The sequence below is a fragment of the Amblyomma mixtum genome, chromosome 1 (genome assembly GCF_055824585.1).
Source record: "Amblyomma mixtum isolate Tamu chromosome 1, ASM5582458v1, whole genome shotgun sequence".
In the NCBI taxonomy this organism is placed as follows: Eukaryota; Metazoa; Arthropoda; class Arachnida; order Ixodida; family Ixodidae; genus Amblyomma; species Amblyomma mixtum.
The window spans coordinates 18695733-18719162 of record NC_143012.1 but is presented as its reverse complement, the minus strand read 5'-3'; the positions used below and the strand labels follow the sequence as shown (position 1 = coordinate 18719162).

Genomic DNA, 23430 nt, shown 5'->3' with positions numbered 1-23430 from the left:
ATAGGTGGGGCAATTAGCAACGGCCTACACAGCACATGCATATCCGCTTTGTTGTGGTGTATCGCACCGTCGTCTGGCCACTTGGCGGCGACAACGTGAGCAACAGACGTATGGCTTTATGAGCAACAGATACATTTCTCTCCAGCTTGGAAATGTTTACAGTACACAGAAAAATGCACTAACATAACATAACATAACATAACATAACATAACATCAAAGAAACGGGACTGCAAGTCTTAGCAGTTGACACAGGAGGCACAGATTTCAGACAGTCGCACTGAACACACGCTCCCCGCCTGGTAGGGGGTCTTCGTGCTCTTCGGCACTGGCGCTGGAAATGGTCTCATGTTCCTTGCCACGCAGGCACTACAAGTGGCCATGTGATCTGCCGAACCGCAGCTGTAGCAAGCAAGTCTCCAGATCAGAGGGACGTACATGGCCGCGTTGCAATTGTCGCTGTTGGTCTGCCCTGAAGACATGAGACGCTGATAGTTCTTCAGCATGGCAGAAGGCAAAGACTTTTTGCAACTGTCAAGGCTCGTTCAAGGGTGAGGTAGAATCTTTCATCAGAGGTTGTGTGTTTGTAGAACGTTGCACTTGATTTCGACGCGAGAGCGGTCGAAGTCACGCAATGAGACTTGTGTAAAAGTGTCCTTCAATCGGCTAACACTTCACAGAACACTTTTTGCACATATACAGTATATACAGACAGAGTATATAGATATGAACTGAAGAAAAAAACACAGGACAAAATACATGATTGGAAGGGTATAGAAACCTTCCCCAAGGAAACGAACAGTCGAAAATTCAACATTGGCTTCGTCATATAAAGTCCATGGCGCTTCAAAGTTGACAAGCTGCAACTCAAAGCGAGAGATTTTTTTGAAACCTCTCAATCAAGCATGCACTGAAAATACGATTAATTGTCTGCTCGTTGACGTTCTATAACTTCGTCGAGCTTCTTTTGCCAGAATATGCCGTTCTTTTCTATGTTGAGCATTAGTTCAGGAAGACTCAGGTAATCTGCGCATGGGGAGAAAAATGGAAATGGTTAGGCAACACATTTTTGGCTTTCTTCAGTCGTGAACGGTTACTAATATAGCGTTATGAATCGTGCACATGAAAACAGCAACTCACAATACTACCGACCAGTGCCGGCCTTGGGAGTGAACTACTTTTTGGGCATTGGCACAGGGCATCACGTGTAGGGAGTGAACGGTCTGCTGTCTCGGTACGCGTGCTTTAATTTTAAAGGGCAGCTGCAGCACTTTTTTGAAAATTTCGCGATATTCAAGGATTCAAATCTATGTAAGCTGTAGGTAAAGCATGCCAAGTGTTTGTTTTTGCACTAGCGCTTAAAATAGTGACGTAATCGACGATTGAAATGTGCGCTTCTCAATGCACTAGAGGAGTGCAGAAAAACTAAGCGTGACGTCACGGAAGGTATGATTGCAAATCACCGCTGTCGTCTGCCACATCCTGCCCTCACGCTTTAGACGCTGCCAAACAACTCTCGGCAGGGTTCGCCTTCGGTGGCGTTGGTTTTTATTTTTCAAAGCAGGCATTTGTGCGTTGGAAATGTGCCGATACCTTCGATGACATCATCATGCGCCCCCCACTTGGCGTTGTGCGCTGCGGAGAAGCTTGCAGGGCGTCCGGATTTTAATAGGCGATTACTTCACTATTTCAAATGCTAGCCCAAAAAGACTTCGCATGCTTTACCTCCAAGTTTCACACATTCGACCCTCTTAAGCTCGCTGATTTCTAAAACCTATGCAGTTTCCCTTTAAGTCCGCCGCTACTGCGCTCCTTCCGGTTCCGTCCTTCAAAATGCTTATACCCAATTCAACAAGGGAGGAAGACTTCAAAGCAGCAGCAACGCTCCTGCATGGTGCAGCTCGCAGCTCACAGCTCACGGGTAGAACAGTCGTTGTACTTTAGCGCGTCTAGCGTTGCATAAAAAGGCAGAAGTAAGACCTTCAGAACTGGAGTATTTTATTCATTTGTTGAGCTTACGATTTACTTCATCGTGCTGTGCTGCCATCATGAAACTACTACTCATAGCTGTCCTTGAGGGCAGGAGCAGGTTTCTTTTTTTGACACCTTGGCCACGACGGTCATCTTGGCCACGACGGGTGTTGCTGCTACAATACTACTGTGTTGAGATCATCATCATCATCATCATCATCATCATCAGCCTAACTATGCCCACTGCACGGCTAAGGCCTCTTCCATGCGTCTCCAATTAACCCTGTCTTTTGCCAGCTGCGGCCACCGTTTCCCCGCAAATTTCTTATTCTAATCCGCCAAACTAACTTCCGGCCGCCCCCTGCTACTATTGCCTTCTCTTGAAATCCACTGGGTTGCCTTTCACGGCCAGCGGTTATTTTGCCTTCGCATTACATGCCCCGGCCAAGCTCATTTCTTCCTCATGATTTCAACTAGTACGTTATTAGCCCGCGTTTGTTCCCTCGCTCACTCCGCACGCTTCCGGTCTCTTAACGTTACAGCAATCGATAGCTCCTGTGCTGTCCTCAACATAAGCTCAAACCGTTTCGTTAGACTCCACGTTTCTGCCCATTAGTAAGTATCGGTAAGGTACAGCTGTTGTATGCTATTCGCGTAAGGGATCTGAGGCTTGTCCTTGACCGATCTTCATGACAAACCTGAAATCAGTCTATAAGCACTGGAGACATAAAACTACAAAAATGTGTAACTCGACGTACAGTCGTCCAGGCACCTGCATAAAGTGTAGTAGATCAGGTAGTAAACTTGCATCATTTACGAATGACCTACAGCTCGGAACAAAGACATATTATGCATGCCCATTCCAATGGATTGTGTTCAACTCCCCTTGTTTTTGGAATCTATGTCTGGCCACCCAAGCAGAGGCGCTGGCCGTAAGTGCACAACAGATCACTGCGCTCGAGCGCTCTGGACAGCTGTGTACACGACTGTACACATTACGGTCCAGCTGGAAAAGCATGCAATGAGAGTAAGATGTCTCAAAGAGATACTAAGATCCCTTAGGCGAGAAACCCCCATGGCTTTGCAGTTTTTTCAGCAAGCTGGAGCATATTTTTCGCGGGCGGATTGCACGCATTTATCAACACGCCTCAATAAAAGGTATGTTTCTGTTTAAAGAAAAGTTTCGGCAATTACTGACAGTTCCAGGCAAGTATTATTCGCGCTACCTCAACAAAATTTGCGATGTTTGGTAAGTGCAGTTTTATTTTTTCATGTGCGGAGTCAAGGCGCTTGAAGGGTGCTTGCTTGTGGTAACAATCTCGGATATCACAAAAAATCGAGCAGAAATTGCGAGCTCAAGTAATCGCAGCTTACCGGTCCAAAGGCTGAAGGTGTCTTGAACGCAGTTTTCGATAAACGCAAGCTGAGACCGTGGCATAGCATCCGGCGTGCGGTCAATGAATGCTGGTTTCGTGACTCGCATTCGGAGCTGCTTTTCCTTGATTCCCTGTGAGCAGAAAAAGGTCACGTCGTCCATACCATGGCAGGAGATCGAGAATGCGCAAGCCTTTCCCTGTCCACTTTTTCTCCCTCAATTTTGAGAGAGTACAGGAAAAATACAGCTGCTGTATACTTTTCTCTTGAAGGATAATAGTAAACTGCCATTCATGATCTGGGAGAACCTGCCATATGCGCTCCACCCCATTCTTATTCCTCTAGTTATTTCTAGCGTTAAAAGATACTTGGCTCTCAACATAAACGGCGCCGGCGTTGTGGCGATGTGCGGGGCGGTTTGCTGGGATGTGTCGTTGACTCATCCTGTGCCGACCTTAGCATACAGCGATACGCTATCCGCCTGGCAGCAGAAGCTGCGCGACTATATTGTTGCTAGTTTTCCAGCTGCGACGCTGCCCCTCCCCGGTGACTTGCGTGCGGACCCGAAGGGGCACGGGTCTTCTTCTGGCGGAAATAAGTTTCTTCATCATCATCATCCTTTTTTATTTTTAGCCACAATTTTGAGTTCTCCATAATGCAACACGCTTGTCAAGTCATATTTGTTGCATGAAGAGGACAGCCACGGGGTCAGAAGAGCAAGAACACGCACCTGATCCCATAACTCCCCACAGATTCTCTCCGCCCACTTGACGCTGAGTTCCTGCTTTCTGGCCGGGTTAGAGATGTCGGCGCATTTAATCAGCATTATTTGCACGGTCAGAATGTCCTGCGAAGAAATCGGCAAATTAAAACGTGCATTAAGGCCAGAAACCGAAATTCCGAGGTGCAGTATTTACCAGATGGCACGTGAGCGTGCTGAGGCTTTTTGCTTAAGAACAAAAACGACTATTGTCTTGGATCAGAGAGAAAGCAGGCTCCTAGCATGCGCGCAGTAGATGTTTGGGCGGACATGACGATATAAGTACATCTATGTCGTCCTCAATAAACCCAGTCGCGAGTCTGCGCCAGTCTGTCTTCTCGACGTTGTTTTTCTTACTTTTTTTGTCCAGTACCCGTTTAACCACGTTCGGAGCTAACCACGAGCTGCAGTACTAAGCAGTTCCTACAAGAGATGCAAGAGAAATGACTACACGGTCACATGGCAGTATGCAGTACACTATACTACTGCCAAACCACTTGGCTGCGCTGGATAGTTCCTAGCAGTTTCAAAGCGCGATGTAATTTCAGACACTCTTAAGGCGAATACTAAGCAAGCCAGGCTAGAGCGCTAGCCCAGTGTCAACAACTGACAGCAATGTGTCGTTTTTTTCCTAGAAACTAAGCTATTATGAGCCGAAAAATTGGCTTAAAGCGAAATGCATGTGGCGCCGGGACGTTCCAATTCATGGAACTGCGGATGATTAACATGCTGTTTCGACGTCGCTGGGCAATTACCGTCAAAATACGAGGGTACATGCAGCGCGGCGAGCGTAGCCAAGAATGCGAAGATTCTCGTAATTTAAGTAGCGCGAAGCAAACGACGGAAAGAAAGGCTTGGCGTGAAACCGAGAGCTGAAATTTTCACATCTTTCCATGCGCTAAGGCTGCGGGCGGCACAAGCTGAGAGCTGCTCTCTCTCTAAATGTCAATCACTCCAGAGTTTCTCTTGCTGGGTGTCCACTGGCGTCATGTAATTGTCCTTTCCTCTACTTTGTAATCAAATTTTCTTTCAGGCATAAAATGATTACGCTACTAATCTGCTGTTGACCAGCAACCAAAATTTTTTATTGCGAAAGCAATACTACTTGCACTTTGCAGGGTGACCACCATCGTGCCGCGGCGGTGACCACCATTGACCTTCATTTGACTAGGGTGGCTAGACTGGGGCTAGCCACCCTAATTTTACCTTGATTGCATTAGTTGGATTAGATTAGATTACATTAGATTGGATTGACTGGATTTGATTGGACTGGACTGGATTACATTAGATTAGAGCAGATTACATTGGATTGGATTGGAGTGGATTAGATAACAGTGGATCGGATCGGAATGGATTGGATTCGATTGGATGGGATGGGATAGGACTGGATTCGATTGGATTGCATTGGATTGTATAACCGATGCATCACCACAAGTCTAACCACAAGCACCACCACCAGCTACACTACCAGCTGTACCGTGGCGTAGGTACGGATATTGCTTTCGCAATTACCGGGCTTAACCAAGCTAAGCCACAGCGAATTTTTTAAAACAGTTTCCCAACGTTTTCCTTGGTTTCCTTGACTTTTGGCTTCCTTCTTACGAGATGCAGGCATATAGAGGTAAAACACGATTCAAGGCTGCCAGAACGAATGGCAAAGCAGGTTGCCATCTGAAAGGTGGAACAGTCGACTTGTGTTGCAATTGCGTACCTTTTCCTCCACGCTCTGCTTTTGGCGAAACACTCTGAAGTCTTCCACGTGCTCATTGTGTTGTGCCATATCTGTGGCAATTATTAAACCAGTAATCATTTGTCGTGCTTTGTCGAAGGTTTCCTTCTGCATGTTCTTAAAGATGTTGGTCTCATCATACAATATGGTCTCCTTGAAGGCCTCCGAGCAGTGCCAGTACTCCAGAACAGACCTGCGAGAAGGTCAGGTAGTACCTTTTAGTGTTCATAAATGCAGATTACTATCAGTTCATACCGTTCATATGCTTTTCAGGGCAAACACACAAGTTCCGACGGGTGTCCCTCACCACTGCTCATACTTCGCTTTCCGGGCATGCAGCAGCAAAACCTTCAGGCAGTTAACTGGTGTTCGAGAAGTAATTATGTTTTGTACGTAATTAAAACGAGAAACGCTGAGCGGGAAAACGTACCAGTGACATCCCCCACATTTGGTGGATTTACATAGAGCTTGAGTGCCAACCAGTTACTGCTTGTGAGCGCAGAAATGCCTTTTCACCGCGTTTTCTAAGCACGCAAACCAGCGGCATACTCTAAGAGAGACAGGCTACAGAACAATGGGCGCGACAATGGGCCAGCCACGTGTCAAACTGAAAAAAAAAAATCACTTCCCATTCCTTTCTGCGCGTACTCGGTAGGAAACGACAATGTGCGCACAACCTTTAACGTTTGCCTCAAAACAAACAGGACAAAGAAACCGAGCTGAAGCCTACAAAGATCGTAGAGTTCGCACGTGAGGAACAATTTCGCACTCACGTAATATAGCTGCTTCGGAATGAGAAGCGGCTGGCGGCAAATATTGTATGGAATAATCTGCACACGTACTTCTCGTGGTATCTGAGGGCCAGCGGATGGTCGCCCTGTGCAACCAGCGACGCGTTGGAGCGGCCAGGATGTTTCAGGTCGAGTATGACCGCCGCCACCATCAGCATGGACTCTTGAAATTTGTTCAGGATTTCCTGCGGAAAGACAAGCCAAGCCTCAGAAAGCACAACTGTTACGGGGGACGTTGGGCGGGCTATTTTTTTTTTCTCAGCCTCGACAAACCTTTATCTAAAGCCCCATTGAATAAGGTTATTTTAAGTAATATAACTCAACTGAAATGAGCCTCTACATGGCCCCGCATGAGGGGTGGGTTCGAAAGAAACTAACGTCACTGTGAATAGACAAAAAAAGATGCGGAAACAATACATACGGTAAATTAATGCTTAGAAAGATACAAAGCGCTCAAAGGCTTCCATGGAGATATTTTATTTTATTTATTTATTTATTCGGTTCTGTCAATCCCATCAGGGATCGTAACAGGGAGGGCATTCAAAGTACAGAGGCACACAAAAAATAGCAATGGTAATTAATCAAAGTACATAAAAAATATGACGAGATTATACATTAGAAGATACGAATAACAAATAAACCAGAATGAGGAGCATGTGACATGATTTTGGCGGACAATAATACCACAAGTGAAAACACAACGGAAGGAATAACTTGGTAATGACATATATGAACTCAATAAATACTAAGATATAAGTAGATTTTCCACACGAGTGCTAAAGGAATTCAATGATGGACTACTAACAATGGATGTGTTCAAGGTGTTCCATTCGCGTATAGCACGAGGGAAGTATGAATATTTGAAAGTGTCAGTACGGAATGAAAACTCGTTTAGAGTGTGTATGTGTTTATTACGTGTTTGTCGCGTTTGTGATTGTGATATGTATCTTGAAGTGGTGACTTTTAATTGATTGTGTACGAGTTGGTACATGGTTTTAAGGCGCGCTAGTTTTGCTCTGTTTTGAAGGGTTAGTAGTCCTGCGTGTTTGATTAGTTCTGTTGGTGAGTCCGTCAACCTGTGTCTATTAAATATACATCTGACCGCCTTCCTCTGCACTGCTTCTATTCGTTTAGCGAGATTGTTAGTGAAAGGAAACCAAACAACATTAGCATACTCTAGAATTGGTCTGACATATGTGTTATACGCAAGAAGCTTTGTTTCTGATGGTGCTAGTTTGAGGCGTCTGTTAAAGAAAAATAACTGTTTTAAGGCGGTTGATGTGACATTGTTAACATGAGAATCCCATCTGAGGTCAGAGGTTAGTGTTATGCCTAAATATTTATATTCGGACACCGAATCAAGAGGAATATTGTTTAATGTGTACTGAAAATTTGATTGGTGTATCTTTCTGGTTACGGATATGAAAGGTATCGCAGTACAAGACCCAGTTAAGGAATGACGAAGGGAGGGAAACTACGTGTTAACAGCAGAACAAAGTTTCTGTAGCAATCCATACATAAAATTTAACATATTCCAAATGAGTTAAGCATTATTTTTTTAATTTCTAAATTTTTTATGATTACACTCACATTTGGAAGAGCGTTTCAGTCCTCCGGTGTTTGAGAAAGACCACAAAGTAGAAAACCAGAGCGCGCCATGCTCGTATATGGGGCACTCAAAGCGAAGGCACTCATTAATAATGCGAACGCATAATAATATCCCATTAGCAAAACATCCGCATTCCGACGGCGTCCATGGCGCGAAATTGTTCAGTGGCGTCACCAAGCTCTCGAATAACGTCAGCAGTGGACCGCTAGATGATGGTGTCATGTACAGCAAAAAAATAAAAAATTCTTCCGTAGGTGCGGGGAACTGAACCAAGGAACTCAAGATTGCGAAGCGCGCACACAACCCATAGGCAAAATAACTGCGTTACATCTCACCGAATAAAGCTGATTCTAGTGTGCGCATTTCTTGACTATATGATAATTAATAGGCGTGTCGTTATAACGAAAGAAATCATCAATCAGCCTCGCAACAGAGCTCACGATGAAACAATGCTTCCTGATTCAAAGCATGTAAGCAGTCAACTTCCCTTCGCACTTTTTTTTTGTTTTGCAGAAGTGCCGCAGAGCTGCTAAAGGAAGGCGATAGAAAAGCATGAAACATCCTGCAGTCCCTATGTAGCACAGACACACGCCCACACCTTCTCCACTGCATGTATGCTCTCACTATGTCTTGGTTTTGGCTACTCCTAGGCATACCACAGCCCACTCACAGCACCGAGCTCAGTTAACTTTTGTGTTTGTCGGTTGCAGAATAGAGAGAACGAGTGGAACGAGTGATGGAGGAGTTAGGGGACAAAACCAAAACCAGTTTTTGCAGCCCTACTCGACTATTATAACGCAGTGAAAAAAAAATCTCGCAGGGCGGCTATAAGTGTGTAACGCGAATATTTACAGTGTTAACTGCGGTGTGCGATGCTCGAGGGCACGCACGCATCGCCTAGTGCATTATGCCCCTTCCACACCGTCTCACTACAAGGGTACACTGGCAAAGCTGGCCATAGAAGCGTCTTACCAAGCTGCCAAGTTCGTCTTTCCTCCAAACATAGACATGCTAACGTTCAGATATTAGCATTGCACACTCTTATCCGTCCTGCGAGTTTTCTAAAACAGCGTTTGGCAGTGGATCACTCCCACTTGCCTAAAAAAAAACATCATGAGCCTGCCTGCTCTCTAGCCCCTTCATCACAAGATTCGCGCTTGTGCTCGTGAAGAGCACTCAACAAGCTCTCCTGCTTTTATTAAAATGGAACTACCGGCCTTGGCGGCACTACATTCCGCAAATAAATGCCCGAGTAGTGGCAGCGGAAGAGTACCTATCTCTATAAGGGCATAAACGATGATAAGGTGGAAACTACTCTCTTTCAAGAAAACTTAGAAAAATAAGACGATCATTTGATAAACACTAGTTTCCAGGAGCGAGTGAATCGGGTTGGAAGAAGCCCAAAGATGTCTTGGTGTCGGTGTCAGTAGCTGAAGGTCTGATCTGGGGTGGTATTCTCCCGGTGTCGCCTTTTGCGACATATCGCATTCGCTCTTCGCTGATTGGCTCGAGCCGCGGGGACGGCGGCGTGACGACACGGACCCGCCTTCCTGCTACGTCATCGTGACGTCGCCCCAGTTTACTACGCTTAGTCGAAAAACGGAATGCGCTGAAGCTATTCGCGCGGGCGACGGGCTACCGTTAGCGTACGAACGCAATCAGCAGTTGCGGCTTTTGCGCCCTTGGCGTGAAAACATGGCGACGTCCTTTCAAGCGAGAGCCGCCCGCTTCAGCCAATTCAGCAGTCCTTGCGATTCCGGTCGGCATGTTTACCGGCAAGTACTGGTGTTGTTACTTTTCGCTATGACTTACCTTGCTTCGACGATAAAGTTTAAGCTGCAATTCAGCCTAGTTTTTTAGATACGCTCTCGATTCTGGAGCGCGCAAGCCTAATGGGACCTCCAGCTACACTGCTACCGTCTGCAACTGCCCGAAACGCAGCCGAAACCTAGCACAACCGTCCGGAACGAAAGAAAAATAGATTTGGAGCTTTTTCGCGGTGTTTTATAGACTTAAATGAAGTAAAGCGAGTTTATATTAACTTTGCAAATGTTTTTTTGAACATTAGACGTCATGTGATGGAATATATTCTTGCTATAAAAGATACAAAACTACTGCTGCTAGTGGACCAGCAGTGGTAAATTGTCGCTTCTCGGAGTGAATGAATGCACCGCAGACGAAAGTGCCGGCGGCTTTTTCCGTTTCTTCGAGCATCTGTAAGCACTTTTTTAGGCCCCGCCCATATGCGACATGTCGCAAAAGGCGATACCGGCAGAATACCACCCCTGTAAGCGCTATTCTCGAGGCCTGCCTGAGAAATATGAGAAAACTTCAGTGGTTCTGTATATGCTCAAAATTGCACATTATCTGACGGAAACAGGGCAAAAAGCATATGTTAGAGTACTTTTTTTCAACGCCATAGAAAGTTGCAAAATTTGAGAGTTGACAAATCCGTTTCCTCTAGACAAGAAGATCTGCAATCAGAAATACAAAAAGTAGTTGACTGTCAGGGAGCGGTTTTATATTTGTTGCCATTGCCATGCGGTAAAGTATGCATAGGCCTAACCGGAAGTTGCCTAAGTGAAAGGTTACGTGAACACCACAAAAACTAAAAAATGTTAGTGGTACTCAGCCAAGTTAAAATACCCTAAAATACCCTGCAGGGGAAGTTATCTCGTGTTAGGATAAAAGTGGGCCTCGAAAACAATTTAAGCACAGGTACCGTGCAGATTTACCTGCTTCGCTTCGAGTGGTAAACACTTCCCTCCTTTCTGCGATAAAAGTGCGCAAAAACAAACGTGAAATACGCACGGAAACCAACGCTATGTTCCATGGGTTGTCAACTGCGTCGAAACTGAACGGGTTTGGCAATGGCGTACCTTCGGTCTCAATCTTTCCACGAAGTAAACCACAGCTTGCAACACATCTGCACTGTGGGTGCTGTTATGGTAAGGAACGTCTCCGTATAGGTCTTCCATTCGGTTCAGCCACTTCCAGACGACTTCATTTTTGACTCCTAATATTTTAGCGACGCCCATCTTACCGAACAGGTGTTTACCCAGGAGCGTCAGGGGCCTGCAAAAAAAAAAGAGAGAGAGAGACTTAGTTTGTTTCCTGCCAAGTTTTATGCTCGCTCTAGCAGCAAGTTATGCTCAACTGACAATCAAGTTATACTCAAGTGACACTGTTGGACTGCCAGTTTCTATGCAAAAATTCTTCGATGGCTTCACTTCGCTATGGTACTGCTAGCGCGAATTTTTCATGAACCAGATATGCTGCTGCCGATCTCGGCTTTGGCATCACAGCCCCACGAAAGCTTTGCTTTTAGGTGGAGATTTTTCTATTAAGCATTAGCATAGCATTGCTTAGCCGAATGCAGGTGCTTCAAACGCCAACGCTAAGTATTTTTGCGGAAGGCTTATAATTTTTTTATGCAGTTTGTGTCAATTTTCAATTTTTTACAGCGGCTTTACAGGTCGTGTGATATTGGCGGGAAACATTGCTCGGTTTCTTTTTCGACATCCTTTGAGTATTGCAGTCGGCAGGTATCCTTATCATTTTGTTGGCTAAGCGAAAGGCAACCACAGCACTCCGCAATTGTAACCGTCATGAAGGGTCATCTCTATGATGTTCGGCTTTATGCTCATTCTTGAATCCACCTTATCTTGAGTGGTTTCGGCTCCACGGCTCTGACCTAGCCGGGCTTGGCTCTGACGTCATGCCAGCAGTGGGGAGGGAATGCTTACTAGAGGCTATCCCAAATGAGCTCCCACAAAGCTTTTCGTGTAAAAAGTCGGGGTGGGGGATTTAGCAAGAATACAACAGAACAGTCATTCAATATTCGTAAAGGGTATAAAGGGACACCTGCGGCAAATTCGTAGGTGCAAAACCACACCCCACTTGCTTCGTACGTACCGCTGTCTAGAAAGGTATTCGAGTTCAAAGATCTCGAAGTCCCAGCTGCTGTGATCGTCGAGAAGCTCCTGCAGTCTTGGAAAAAGGGGCTCCTAATAAATAGGGAAAGCAGCATTATCGTCATTTGTGCGCAGTCATCTCGTGTTTAGCGTCACAGCGTATTAATAAAACTGCACTGAAAAATGCACACAAACCTCAGCCAACTTTAGCAAAGCAGATTATTAGCAGTTTTGGGCGTCCCTGCTTCTTTTCTCAACCCAATCGCGCGCACTTGGATGGCGGCTAGCTATGTTTAATGTGCGGTTTCAAACTGGAATCTTTCCCCTTGCTTTCAATCCTTCCCTTCTAAGGCTAGTCCGGGGCGTTATTTACTAAATATGTTATTTAGTACAACTAGTAGCATGGTAACCGTGCTTGAAAAAAATTGGCAGTGGTTTAGCTCTGGTTAAATCTGGAGGATTGCGAAAGCAACTAGAGAGAGAGAGAGAGAAGCGATGGAGAGCGCGCGGTAGCGGTGGCCGGCGGCCCTGGCACGCTAGCTATGCTCCGCTACTGCGCATGCGCGAGCGTGGCGGCGGCACCTCTGAGTCACCCGCGCAGCGACGACGGTGGCGCGCCAGCTGTGCGCAGTGTGACATCACTGCTCCTCGCGCATGCGCAGTATGGCCTTTCCTCAGCTCCGCGAAATGGCTCGGCGACTCGCGTAGTGTTGCTTTCGCAACAAAATAGCGTCTGTAGTGTGCGCACATGTAACACCGCAGAACATGTGTCACTGGAAAGAAGGGCAATCCACACCGCCCTGTTTATTCGTTTTCAAGCCCGCAGAAGGTCTAGGACAGCCCGCACTATAAGTATGGAATGTGGAATGCTTTTAGCTCTCGTCGCTGCGCCATGGATGAGCGTGGCGCTAGAATGGAGCGAACCGAACAGAGAACACCGAAGCAAACCTAGACGAACATTAACAAACCATCAAGTCTTCCTAGTACTGGGGTGAGTGAAGAGAGCGCGCGGCGCGGAAGCGGCTACACACTGCCCTGCAGCTCGAGTGGAGCATGCGCTGTCTTCGCCACCATTTGAGCGCTGCGGGAGTTCCGTGATTGTTGCGCAATCTGCGCGTACGCGCCGCCACCTTCACTGTTTCCAACGGGTTCCGTGCCGCGCCGAAGGATGGCGCCACGGCCCAACAAGCGATAAAACACGAAGCGTTGCGCTCTCCTCATCTGTTTGACATTGTGGCTGCATGGTTTAGTTCGCAGAGACGGGACATTGCCTTGCAACGAAGTTTAGTCTCTGGTACCGCAAAGCATTTTATGCCTACGTCTACTTTCGACCACGAAAGAGCTTTACATCATCCCCTTCTCGCCGTACTGGCCCATCGCTCCAAGCCGCAAATCTCACCCCCTTCGCTATGTACGGCGAACATGCTCTTACAGTCAATTTGGGCTTTTAGGTTAGGGTAAGGGTTAGGTTAGGTTAGGTTAGGTTAGGTTAGCGGAATGACATGCCTCTGAATAATACCGGTAGCCTCCTCGTCTGTATGCCTAGTAAGCGTTGCTGGGAAGTGCCGCGCAATCGTCTAACTGACACTGCTTTTGAACCCCACAGTACGGGTGCAGTCCAGAGAAGCACCTCATTGCGTGCTCACCTCCTCCTCCTCCTCAGTTGGCACCTCCTCCTCTTCCTCCTCCACAGTTGGAACCTCCTCCTCCTCAGTTGGCTCAGTAGGTGACTCGGTGCGCCCCTTTTTGGCCGTTGGCTCCGTGTCGTCCATTGTGCCTGCAACCGCATAAAGGAAATCATACGACAGGCAATCAGCAGGGTGGGACAAACGCTTAAATCTCTCGGTACCATAACAGCGGTAGCTACTACTGCGTAACTGCTGTGTAAAAACATACTGCGACGTAAAATTTTCCTCGCGTCAGCTGTATAGAATTACCTCTGATGGCACCATCCTACACTTTTCACCGTTCTGCTTAGGGACACTTGTACAGAGGCCCTGCGTTTTACAATTGTCTTTAAGGTAAGCGTCGATACATCTACAGCGCTGCCTACTTTGGCACGCACCTCTAAGTGCTACAGCAATACCGACATGCTTTACGCGACGCTGGAAACCTTACAGAGCTCCAGAACCAGAGTATGGACATTTAAGAAAAACAAGCGCAGCGCGTTGACTGCGCATCGACAAGAGCCTCGGCAGAGTACAAGAGCCATGCTCGCCCTTTAAAGCGCTGACAGTCTTAAAGCTCTTTTCAGCTTCTGTTCAACAGAGCCAACCTCCTCATTTCTACACGACCCATTTTTTTATTTAATTTATTTATACATACTGCAGCGCAATTATATATTGTCTATGACGAGAGAGGTCGGGCACAGCCATCGCTAGTGACGTACATTGTACGACGTCACGTGGCCTTTCGCAGCTTTTTAAGCATGAAATGCTTTTAGCTCCCGTTGTCGGCAGTGTGGTGACGTCACGCCGAGACCGAGAGCCAACATCCGGGCACTGAAACGAGAACATACGGGCACCGTACGAGATTTAACGAGACTCTCAAAGCCCTCCTACAGGACCGGCATACAAGCGCCGGTAGCTTCGCGCCGAACGGGTGGTGATGTTCCTCCCTTCCTGTACGGTGCGGTTCGGGTGTCCGCCGAGATGACAGAGAATTACAGCGCCATTTCCTTTCCTCAAAAAGCCTTGCGTTCAAAGGGCAAGGCATCGCGCCGAACGGTTGGTGACGTTCCTCCCTTCCTGTACGGTGCGGTTCGGGTGTCCACCGAGATGATTGATTGATTGATTTATGGGGTTTAACATCCCAAAGCGACTAAGGCTATGAGAGACGCCGTAGTGGAGGGCTCCGCAAATTTCGACCACCTGGGGTTAATTACTGCGTAATTTCCTTTCCTCAAAAAGCCTTGCGTTCAAAGGGCAAGGCATCCCGCCGAACGAGTGGTGGCGTTCCGTGGACTGCCTGGCAGCGCTACAACACGCTGTCCCGTTCCACTTCTAAAGGCGTAGCTTAAGAGGTATTAATTAGCAGTTAATTAGCGTTGAGTCATTAATCAGTAATTAGTCACTAATTAGTAATTTCTCATTACTTCGTCGTCAATTATGTGTGACGTATTTCAGTGGTGACGTCACCAGTGTCACATAGGCAAAGTGGTGCGGAAAACGCTTTCGCCTCTACGCACTTTACCCAGTTTCGAACGCGCTGCATGTACATTGTCAGGCCTGCGTCTCGTCGTGTCCGCGTACGCTTCTGTATCGTCCTGCATTTCATGCTAACTCTACTCTCGGTTACGCGGGAGGCAGAGATTTTTTAAGGCGGAAGCCTTCAATGTCTCATCGTTGTAAGCAGCAGTTGTCGACAGAAAATGTCACGCTCTTCAATTGGTGGAAACGGTCGTGACGTCACAGTGCGCGAATTTCAAACGGGGCCAATTGTACTTTGGCTAGTAACCATGCAACCAATTGAAGGGATCGTATAGTGATGCTCCAAGTAAGTGTGACTGAGCTTAGTTAATTGCTTAATTATCCAATTAACCTAATTAGCCTTACTAGTCAGGCCATATAAATAAATAAAACCGATTAAGAAATTGGTCGAGCTCAGGAATCGAACCCCGGTCTTCGGCGTGAGAGACGAGCATGCTATTCAGGCATTAATCAGTAATTAACCCTTAATTAGTGCTTTGTCATCACTTAGTACTCAATTACATGTGACGCCACCACTGCCACAGAAACAGCGAAGGTGGTGCGGAAAACGCTTCCGCCTCTACCCACTGTAGACAGTCAAAGTGTCCCCTGAATTTTTTTTTCGAGGCTTTCTTTTCCTCACAGACATATACGTACACAAAAATTAGCTGCAGTTTTACTCCTGAAATTGGTTATAGAGCGGAAGCTATGGCGTATCGGGCAACTATACGCGGCATGACGTCTGTAACGTTGAGTGAGTTCCGGTCACCCGATAGGCAGCGCAACCACCTGCCAACCTGGCAGATGGCAAATGAATGGTTGACCGCGAGAGTTTGCTCACCCAATGAACGCTACGGCCTATTGCAGCAGTTCCGCCTGTCTGCGACAACTTTGTCAGCTCTACCGCATGCAGCCCACATCTCTTTCGCATCACCCCACCTACCTGAAAGCACGAATCAGGCGTCCGCTGACCGAGGGAGCCAGTTATGCGCACTTTCCTTAAAATCATCGGAGCCTTGACCATTGACCCCGCCAACGCCACTGAACACAATGAACATCGACGGCCTATGGCTTCAGGGCCGCAGTTTTCCCAAAATGTTTTCAGTGCCAACGCATGCAGCGCACTTATGTTGCTACGTACCCTCTTTGTCAGAAGTAACCGAGCAGCAGGTTTTTGCTTCTCGACCGCATAACGGAACCTTTATGGCACCCCTCAGCACCGAAAGGTGTCAGAACCTGAGGACAAGGGCTCCCCTCACTCTATGCAGATTCATAGCTTAAGGGCTGCCATAAGAGCTTCGCTACGCGGCTGAGAAACAAACCACCTGGGCACGGTTACTTTTGACAAAGGGGGTACAGCTGCAACGAAAAAAGATTAGCACAACTGACTCACGACCGGAGCGGAAAAATTGCGAGACGCGGCGCTATTGTAGCCGTATGCGCAGATAGCGAGAGTGCCTGGCACATTCCACTTTCCAAAGTGGGGGTGGCCGACAGAAAGCAGCCCATCCGAAAGCAGGCACTGCCACACATTACTTTTGACAGTGCATCCCCAGCACATTTTTAAAGGAAAACGGTGATAAAGATAACGTTGCTCGCCACGCCAGACCAGAAAAAAAAAAATAAAACGAGAATATGTGCTTAGCCACCTTAGCACATGGTTTGGCTGATAAGACATATACAGGCGTTCGTTTAAGATGTTGCATTTCTGATGGGCGAATATCTAGGTGGGCTGCTTTCTGCCGGCCACCAACGCCTTAGGAAATGGAATGTTCCTGGCACTCTCGCTATCGGTGTACTCGGCCACAATGGCGCCGCGTGTCGCGATTTTTTCGCTCCGGTCATGATTCACTTGTGTCATTCTTTTTCCGTTGCAGCTGTACGTAGCATAAAGCATGACTGAGGTGTCCACTGTCCCAGAGGGCCAGTTATGCGCCTTTCCTTTGCTTCCGAAGCTGCTGCTCTTCATCGGTTTCGTAGCTAAAAGCGGGACTAAGGTGTCCGCTGTCTCAGCGGTCCATTTATGTATACATTTCCTTTGCTCGCGGATCTCCTGCTCTTTATCGGGCTCTTGATCGGTTTCGTAGCTTAAAGCGCGACTAAAGTGTCCACTGCCCCAGGGGCCCAGTTATGCACCTTTCTTTTCCTTTGTCTGAAGGTCAAATGAAGGCGAAATGTCCAGACACGGTAACCTTGGCTTTACCTAGCATATTGAAGCCTTCGCGACAAAAAAAAAATTACCGACGATTACGTTACTTCCTAATGCGAAATTTCAGCGCAGCAAATAAGCTGTTTCACCTTTTCGATAGATTGAGGCAAAGAAATCGAGCAACACATGTATGCGCTATCACAGAATTTTTTTTTTAGCAGACGGAGGACTTCCATCGGTCGTCTCGCTCATGGCTCAGAAAGAACTGGCAGATAATTTCGCAGTGGCGAACGGCAGCGGCAATTTCGGCTCGGGGGGTGCACATATACAGATCCGCCGCCACCGATCTGGCTCTCTGATTGCCACCGCACAGGGGTTGCATTGGAGGAGGAGCGAAGAAAGGAATTAAGTTCGAGCCGGCGCTTTGACAACCGGAGACTCGCAGGAAGAGGGGGGAGGGGGGCGGCGTGTACACCCAGCGGCAAACGATGGGGGCAGAAGCGCGCGCAGTAAGCGGACAACACGATAAAGGGAGGAGGGAAGAGATAGCAGCGACTGACTGATGCCGCTGACGCCGATAGTGAGTCAACCCCAGCTGCGGATGAAAGGGGGGCGGAGCTGGTTACGAGGCCGACGCCGATGACAACGCCGACGACGACCCGAAACCCAGGAACGGACGCCAAAGAGCTGCGCTCTAAAAAAAGATATTTAGTTGGTCCCAGTTTATGTATGCTTCAGCATGGTCTGTGTGCTGTGTTTTGTTCACAGAGCCTTCGCCGCGTTCACAATTTACAATTATGTTAGAGTGTACGCAGTAGAACCATTTTCATGGAGGGCTAATCTTGACTCCACTTCTAGGCCACTGCTATGAATTTTAGCCAGAAGCGGCACAAGCATTTTTGCTCTGCCCTCACATGCATGATTACCAAGGGTGTCTTTCCAAATGGGCACGCAGGGCGGAGTCCACTTCAATGCGAAGAAAATTGCCAACTTCCCAATCCCAAGGATACAGAGAGCGTCCGTAAACAACCATCTACAAAGCAAACGAAGCGTAAAGACCACGAAAACTCTGCCGAGAGCGCCACTGGAAACGCTACGGTTAGGAAAAAGCGAGACAAACATTTAGGGGACAAACCTCGGCTTAGGGCCGGACGCGACCGTCTTAATGGGCCAGTGAGCGGTTCCTCTAGCCAACGCACACAAAGACTGCTTCCATATTGCGTGAAAGGCCATACAACGTATACAGGGTGTTTCACCTAAGGCTTTACACAATTTTTAAAAATGGCCTATTTGAGTTAGAAGACCGCTTTTTTCGGCATAGCATGGTACGCGGTGTAGTACATCATAATAGAGCCAAGCAGACTGGTTAGCTAACTTTCTACTTACATTCCGGTCTTTAATTACTGAGAAGCCGTCAGCATAGCTCAAGTAATATCTGTAGAAGTTTTCAGAAATTCAAAAACGCGTTTACCCTCCGCGCTGCGGCCGAGCAAATTTTTTCCTTTTCCCGTGTACTGTGCGATGCCAGTGCGTATTGAAAACCCCCAGCCGGTCGAAATTTCCGGAGCCCTCAACTGCGGCGTTCCTCACAGCTTTTTTGCGCCTCTCAGTCGCTTTCGGATATCATATCCAAAAGCCAACGTGTTTCGGGACTTAAGAATTAAAGGAATTCTCCCTTCTTCCACAAAAAATCACCGGCCGCTTTAGCTTCCAAGACAACTTAGTTACCCTGGCATTGCTGTGTGATCAGTTCAGGAATTCGGGCTCACACGTTAATGCTTTCGCCGAGCTTTATCTCGGAATCCGGCGCAGAACCACGAAATTCAACGCAGTGCTCGCTTGCTGCCGCGTTGGCGGCATGTTCTGTCGAGTTGCGCTTCAGGCAGAACATCATCTATACGCCGCAGTAGCGACCGACCTGGAGGCCGCACGCTCACAAGCTACGCCCACTGGGCCAAGAGCCCCGAAAGCCAGGACCCTCGGATGTCAGTGGAATTCCCTGTACCGAACATCGTGAAACTCATCCACTATTTGTAAAGTAGCACTTTCTTGCCTCGCAGCCAAACAACAGGGGGAGCAAAGCGCGAACCAAAGTGACCGTCGCAGAAGCCACGCTGGCCCAGATCCCGACAAGCAGAAGCAGCCCCAGTACAATAAAATTTTGAGGACTCACGGTAAGACGGAACCAGACGGCTGTAAGCAGCTAACCAGGCTTAGGGCTTCGTGAGGAGGAGACCAGCCGCAGACCGGGCAGAGCGCTTCGTCAAGAAAAGCGCGGACGCAAATCAGGCGAAAGCCTTCTTCTAGGGGAGCAGCAGCAGCAGCACTGCTGGTCTGTGGCCCCGCGAGCTCCGGATACTGGTTGTGCCTGAGCGTTCCGACCTACCCACGACGATGCAGGGTGCCGGCCTCTTCGCCAACGCGGGAGTCATGTTCGGCGTTCGAAAACGCGACCGGCAACGTCCAAGGACACTTCCTTAGAACGCGCATCTTGGTCGCAGGAACACGGCGTTCTAAAACGTGGCAGTCAACGCACTAGTATTTTCAACCTTACAGTCAAAATTCGTACCAAGCTAAGTCGGCTGAATAGATACGGTATCAATTTTTTTTTTGCTGACTTGTCTGAGCACCCTTCTCTGGGCGTTGCGTCATCGTCGAGCTTTTCTTTTGTCTGAAACAAGCTTTTCACGAGTTTTTTTTTTTTTTACTTGCGCCCTCATGGCACAGATTTCTCTGCACGGTCTAAAAAAAATGATTGCCGTGTTGTCAGGGTGAGGCCTACCAGAATTCCGCTACATATTAATCTGCCTTGAAAATGAAAACTCGTTTTGAGCATAAGAAAGACGCAGTTATTAAGGCGAAAGCCTTTAATAGCTGATGCTCGCGGTGTCCGTCCATGCTCGCGGTGTCCCTCCGTGCGCTGGAATCGTGCAACTGTGACCTCTCCTCCGGGACGCGGCGCAACCTCCTCTGTAATTTCCTTTCCTCAAATTCATTTTCTTCACTACGGCCCCTCTTTCAGTTTTTTTCTTTCACTCCCACTTCCTCCCTTCCTGTACTATGTGGTTCGGGCATCCACTGACCCAGGGAGCCAGTTTACGCACTTCCTTTCCTTAAAATGACCCGAGTGTAAAACGTCAACGCCAATGCCAATGAACACAATGAACGCCAAGGGGCAACAGCGACGCCGCGAAACGGGCGCCTAAGAGCTGCGCTCTAGAACACTAGAATAAAAAAAAAAATTCAGGGGCACTTTGGCTCTCTAAAATGCTGCAAGGCGAAAGCATTTCCTGGCGCATTGTTGTTATTTACTTTTATTTTTCATATTTTTTTATTTTGGGTTCTTTTCTTTGTTTTATTGTTTAATTATTTTTATTTTCATATCTTATTTTATTTTGTTTTTATTTTTGCTTATTCTTTTCATTTTTATTTTCCTTTTCTTGACTTTATTCCTTTCATTTTATTTATGAAACCTATGCATTCACTAGATGCGCCTTTATTCATGCTGGAACCTTGAGCCTTCGTTGCGGAGTGGTAGCGTCTCCTCTTCAAATTCCAAAGGCCCTGGTTCGATTCCCACCCTCGGCGCAGTTTCTTTTTAAGCAGTGACGCCGAAAGGCGGAAAAATCTGCCGACGCGTCTGTCGACACGGCTGCCGACGCGTCTGTCGACACTCCTGCCGACGCGTCTGCCGACACTCCTGCCGACGCGCCTGTCGACACTCCTGCCGACGCGTCTGTCGACACGGCTGGCGACGCGTCTGCTAACGACAGTATGAGGCATTAAAGGCTTTCGCCTTAAAAAGCCACACACACACAACCCACACACACAGACGGAGGCTCAGTGGTTATGGTGCTCGCCTGCTGACCAGAAAGACGCGGGTTCGATACCGGCCGCGGTGGTCAAATTTCAATGGAGGTGAAATGCCAGATGTCCGTGTATGTACTACATCCAGTGCGATGTCAGGGCACATTAAGGAACTCAAGCTGGTGGAAGTTTCCTGAGCACTCAACTGCGGCGTTCCTCATAGCTTTTGGACGTCTCTCAGTCGCATTCGGATGTCAAATCCAAAAGTCAACGTGTATCGGCGCTTAAAAAATAAAGGAATTCTCCCTTCTGTAACGAAACATCACTGAACGCTTTAGCTTCAAAGACGACAGCTTAGTTACCCTGTCATTGCTGTGTGATCAGTCCAGAATACCGGGCTGGCACGTTAATGCCATCGCCAAACTTTATCTCGGAATCCGGCGCAAAACCACAAAATTTAACGCACTGCTCGCTTCCAGCCGCGTTGACGGTATGCTCTGTCGAGTTGCGCTTCAGGCGGATCATCATCTACGCCGCGGTAGCCATCGACCTGGAGGCCGCACGCTCACGAGCTGAGCGCACTGGGCCAAGAGCCCCGAAAGCCGGGACCCTCGGATGTCAGTGAAATTCCCTGCACCGAACGTTGTGAAACTCATCCACTATTTGTAACAGCCGCCGCGGTGGCTCAGCGGCTATGGTGCTCGGCTGCTGACCCAAAAGACGCGGGTTCGATCCCGGCCGCGGCGGCTAGAATTTCTTTGGAGGAGAAATTCTAGAGGCCCGTGTACTGTGCGATGTCAGTGCACGTTAAAGAACCCCAGGTGGTCGAAATTTCCGGAGCCCTCCACTACGGCGTCTCTCATAGCCTTAGTCGCTTTGGGACGTTAAACCCCATAAACCAAACCAACTATTTGTAACGTAAGCAGTTCCTTGCCTCGCAGCCAAACAAGAGGGAGGTGCAATGCGCGGGACAAAGTGACCGTCGCAGAAGGCACGCTGACCCAGAACTCGACAAGCGGAAGCAGCCCCCGTACAAAAAAAATGTTTCGAGTACTCACGACAAGACGGAAGCAGATGGCTGTAAGCAGCTAACCGGGCTTGGGATTCGTCAAGAGGAGACCAGTAGCAGAGCGGGCAGAGGGCTTCGTCAAGAAAAGAGCGGACGCAAATCAGGAGAAACCGTTCTTCGAGAGGAGAATAGCAGCACTGCTGGCCTGTGGCCCCGCGAGCTCCGGAAACTGTGCCGCGAGCGTTCCGACCCACCCTCGGAGACGCAGGGTGCCGGCGTCGTCGTGGACGCGGCGCTCATGCTCGGCGTTCGAGCACGCGACCGTAAACGTCCAAAGACGCTTCCTTCCAAGAACGCTCAGCTTGTTCGCGTGAACACGGCGTTCAAAAACGCGGCGCTCAACGCACGGGTGAGAGCGGCTACTGGGGTAGCCAGTCTCCACCTTCCAAGGACTTGGGGCCCTCTTTTGGGTCAAATTCTCTAAAGTCCCAATTCCTAACTTTCACGGGGTCCACAGCCCGTACCTCGCAACACCTGTCCTCTGCCACTGCGGACCCCGTATCATCGCAAACTTCTTAATCTCATCCGTGCCATCTCTTGGAGTCCTCTCTGTCACCCTTAAGGAGCAGCGGTTATCTTTCCTTCGCACTAGATGCTCTGTGAACTCTCTGCACGGTCTAAAAAAATCATGCAGTGTCGTCACGGTGAGGCCTACGAGAATTCTGCGTTGGCCTTGAAAACTGCCTTGAAATTGAAAACTAGTTTTCAGCAAAAGAAAGACCCAGTTAATAGAGAGTTTTAGTATTGCGGGCTTTGCGTAATTGCGTGCATAGGGGAATAGCGGGTCCAGAGTGCGCATGCGCAGAACGATAAGGGGGAAATAGCGTTAGCGTAGGAATGCAGTTTTCAGAAAGCGTTGCGGCAGTTGCGGCTTTTGCGCCCTTAGCGTGAAAACATTACGGCGTCCGTCCAGGCGAGAGTCGCCCACTTCAGCCGATTCAGCAGTCTGCGATTCCGGTCGGCATGTTTACCGGCAACTACTGGTGTTGTTGCTTTTCGCTATGACTTACCTTGCTTCCACAATAAAGTTTATGTTGCAATTCAGCCCCGATTTTGAGGTACGCTCTCGAT

General features: G+C 48.1%; 1 protein-coding gene across 2 annotated transcripts; it reads right to left on the bottom strand.

The window, feature by feature from the left end:
- Positions 1 to 113: 113 nt before the first annotated feature.
- Positions 114 to 22869, bottom strand: LOC149365643 (high affinity cAMP-specific and IBMX-insensitive 3',5'-cyclic phosphodiesterase 8A-like). Of its 2 annotated transcripts, XM_089544987.1 has the most exons (9): positions 22349 to 22866; positions 13793 to 13923; positions 12148 to 12215; positions 11112 to 11307; positions 6675 to 6808; positions 5815 to 6025; positions 4074 to 4190; positions 3344 to 3476; positions 114 to 1024 (listed from the first exon to the last, which is right to left on the bottom strand). In XM_089544987.1, exons 2-9 carry the CDS (start codon positions 13916 to 13918, stop codon positions 921 to 923), a joined length of 1089 nt encoding a protein of 362 aa, XP_089401113.1. In that variant the 5' UTR covers positions 13919 to 13923; positions 22349 to 22866; the 3' UTR covers positions 114 to 920. The 2 variants fall into 2 exon arrangements, with proteins under 2 accessions (XP_089401113.1, XP_089401121.1); XM_089544995.1 differs by lacking the exons at positions 3344 to 3476; positions 4074 to 4190 and having other exon boundaries at positions 22349 to 22869.
- Between the last annotated feature and the right edge of the window lie 561 nt (positions 22870 to 23430).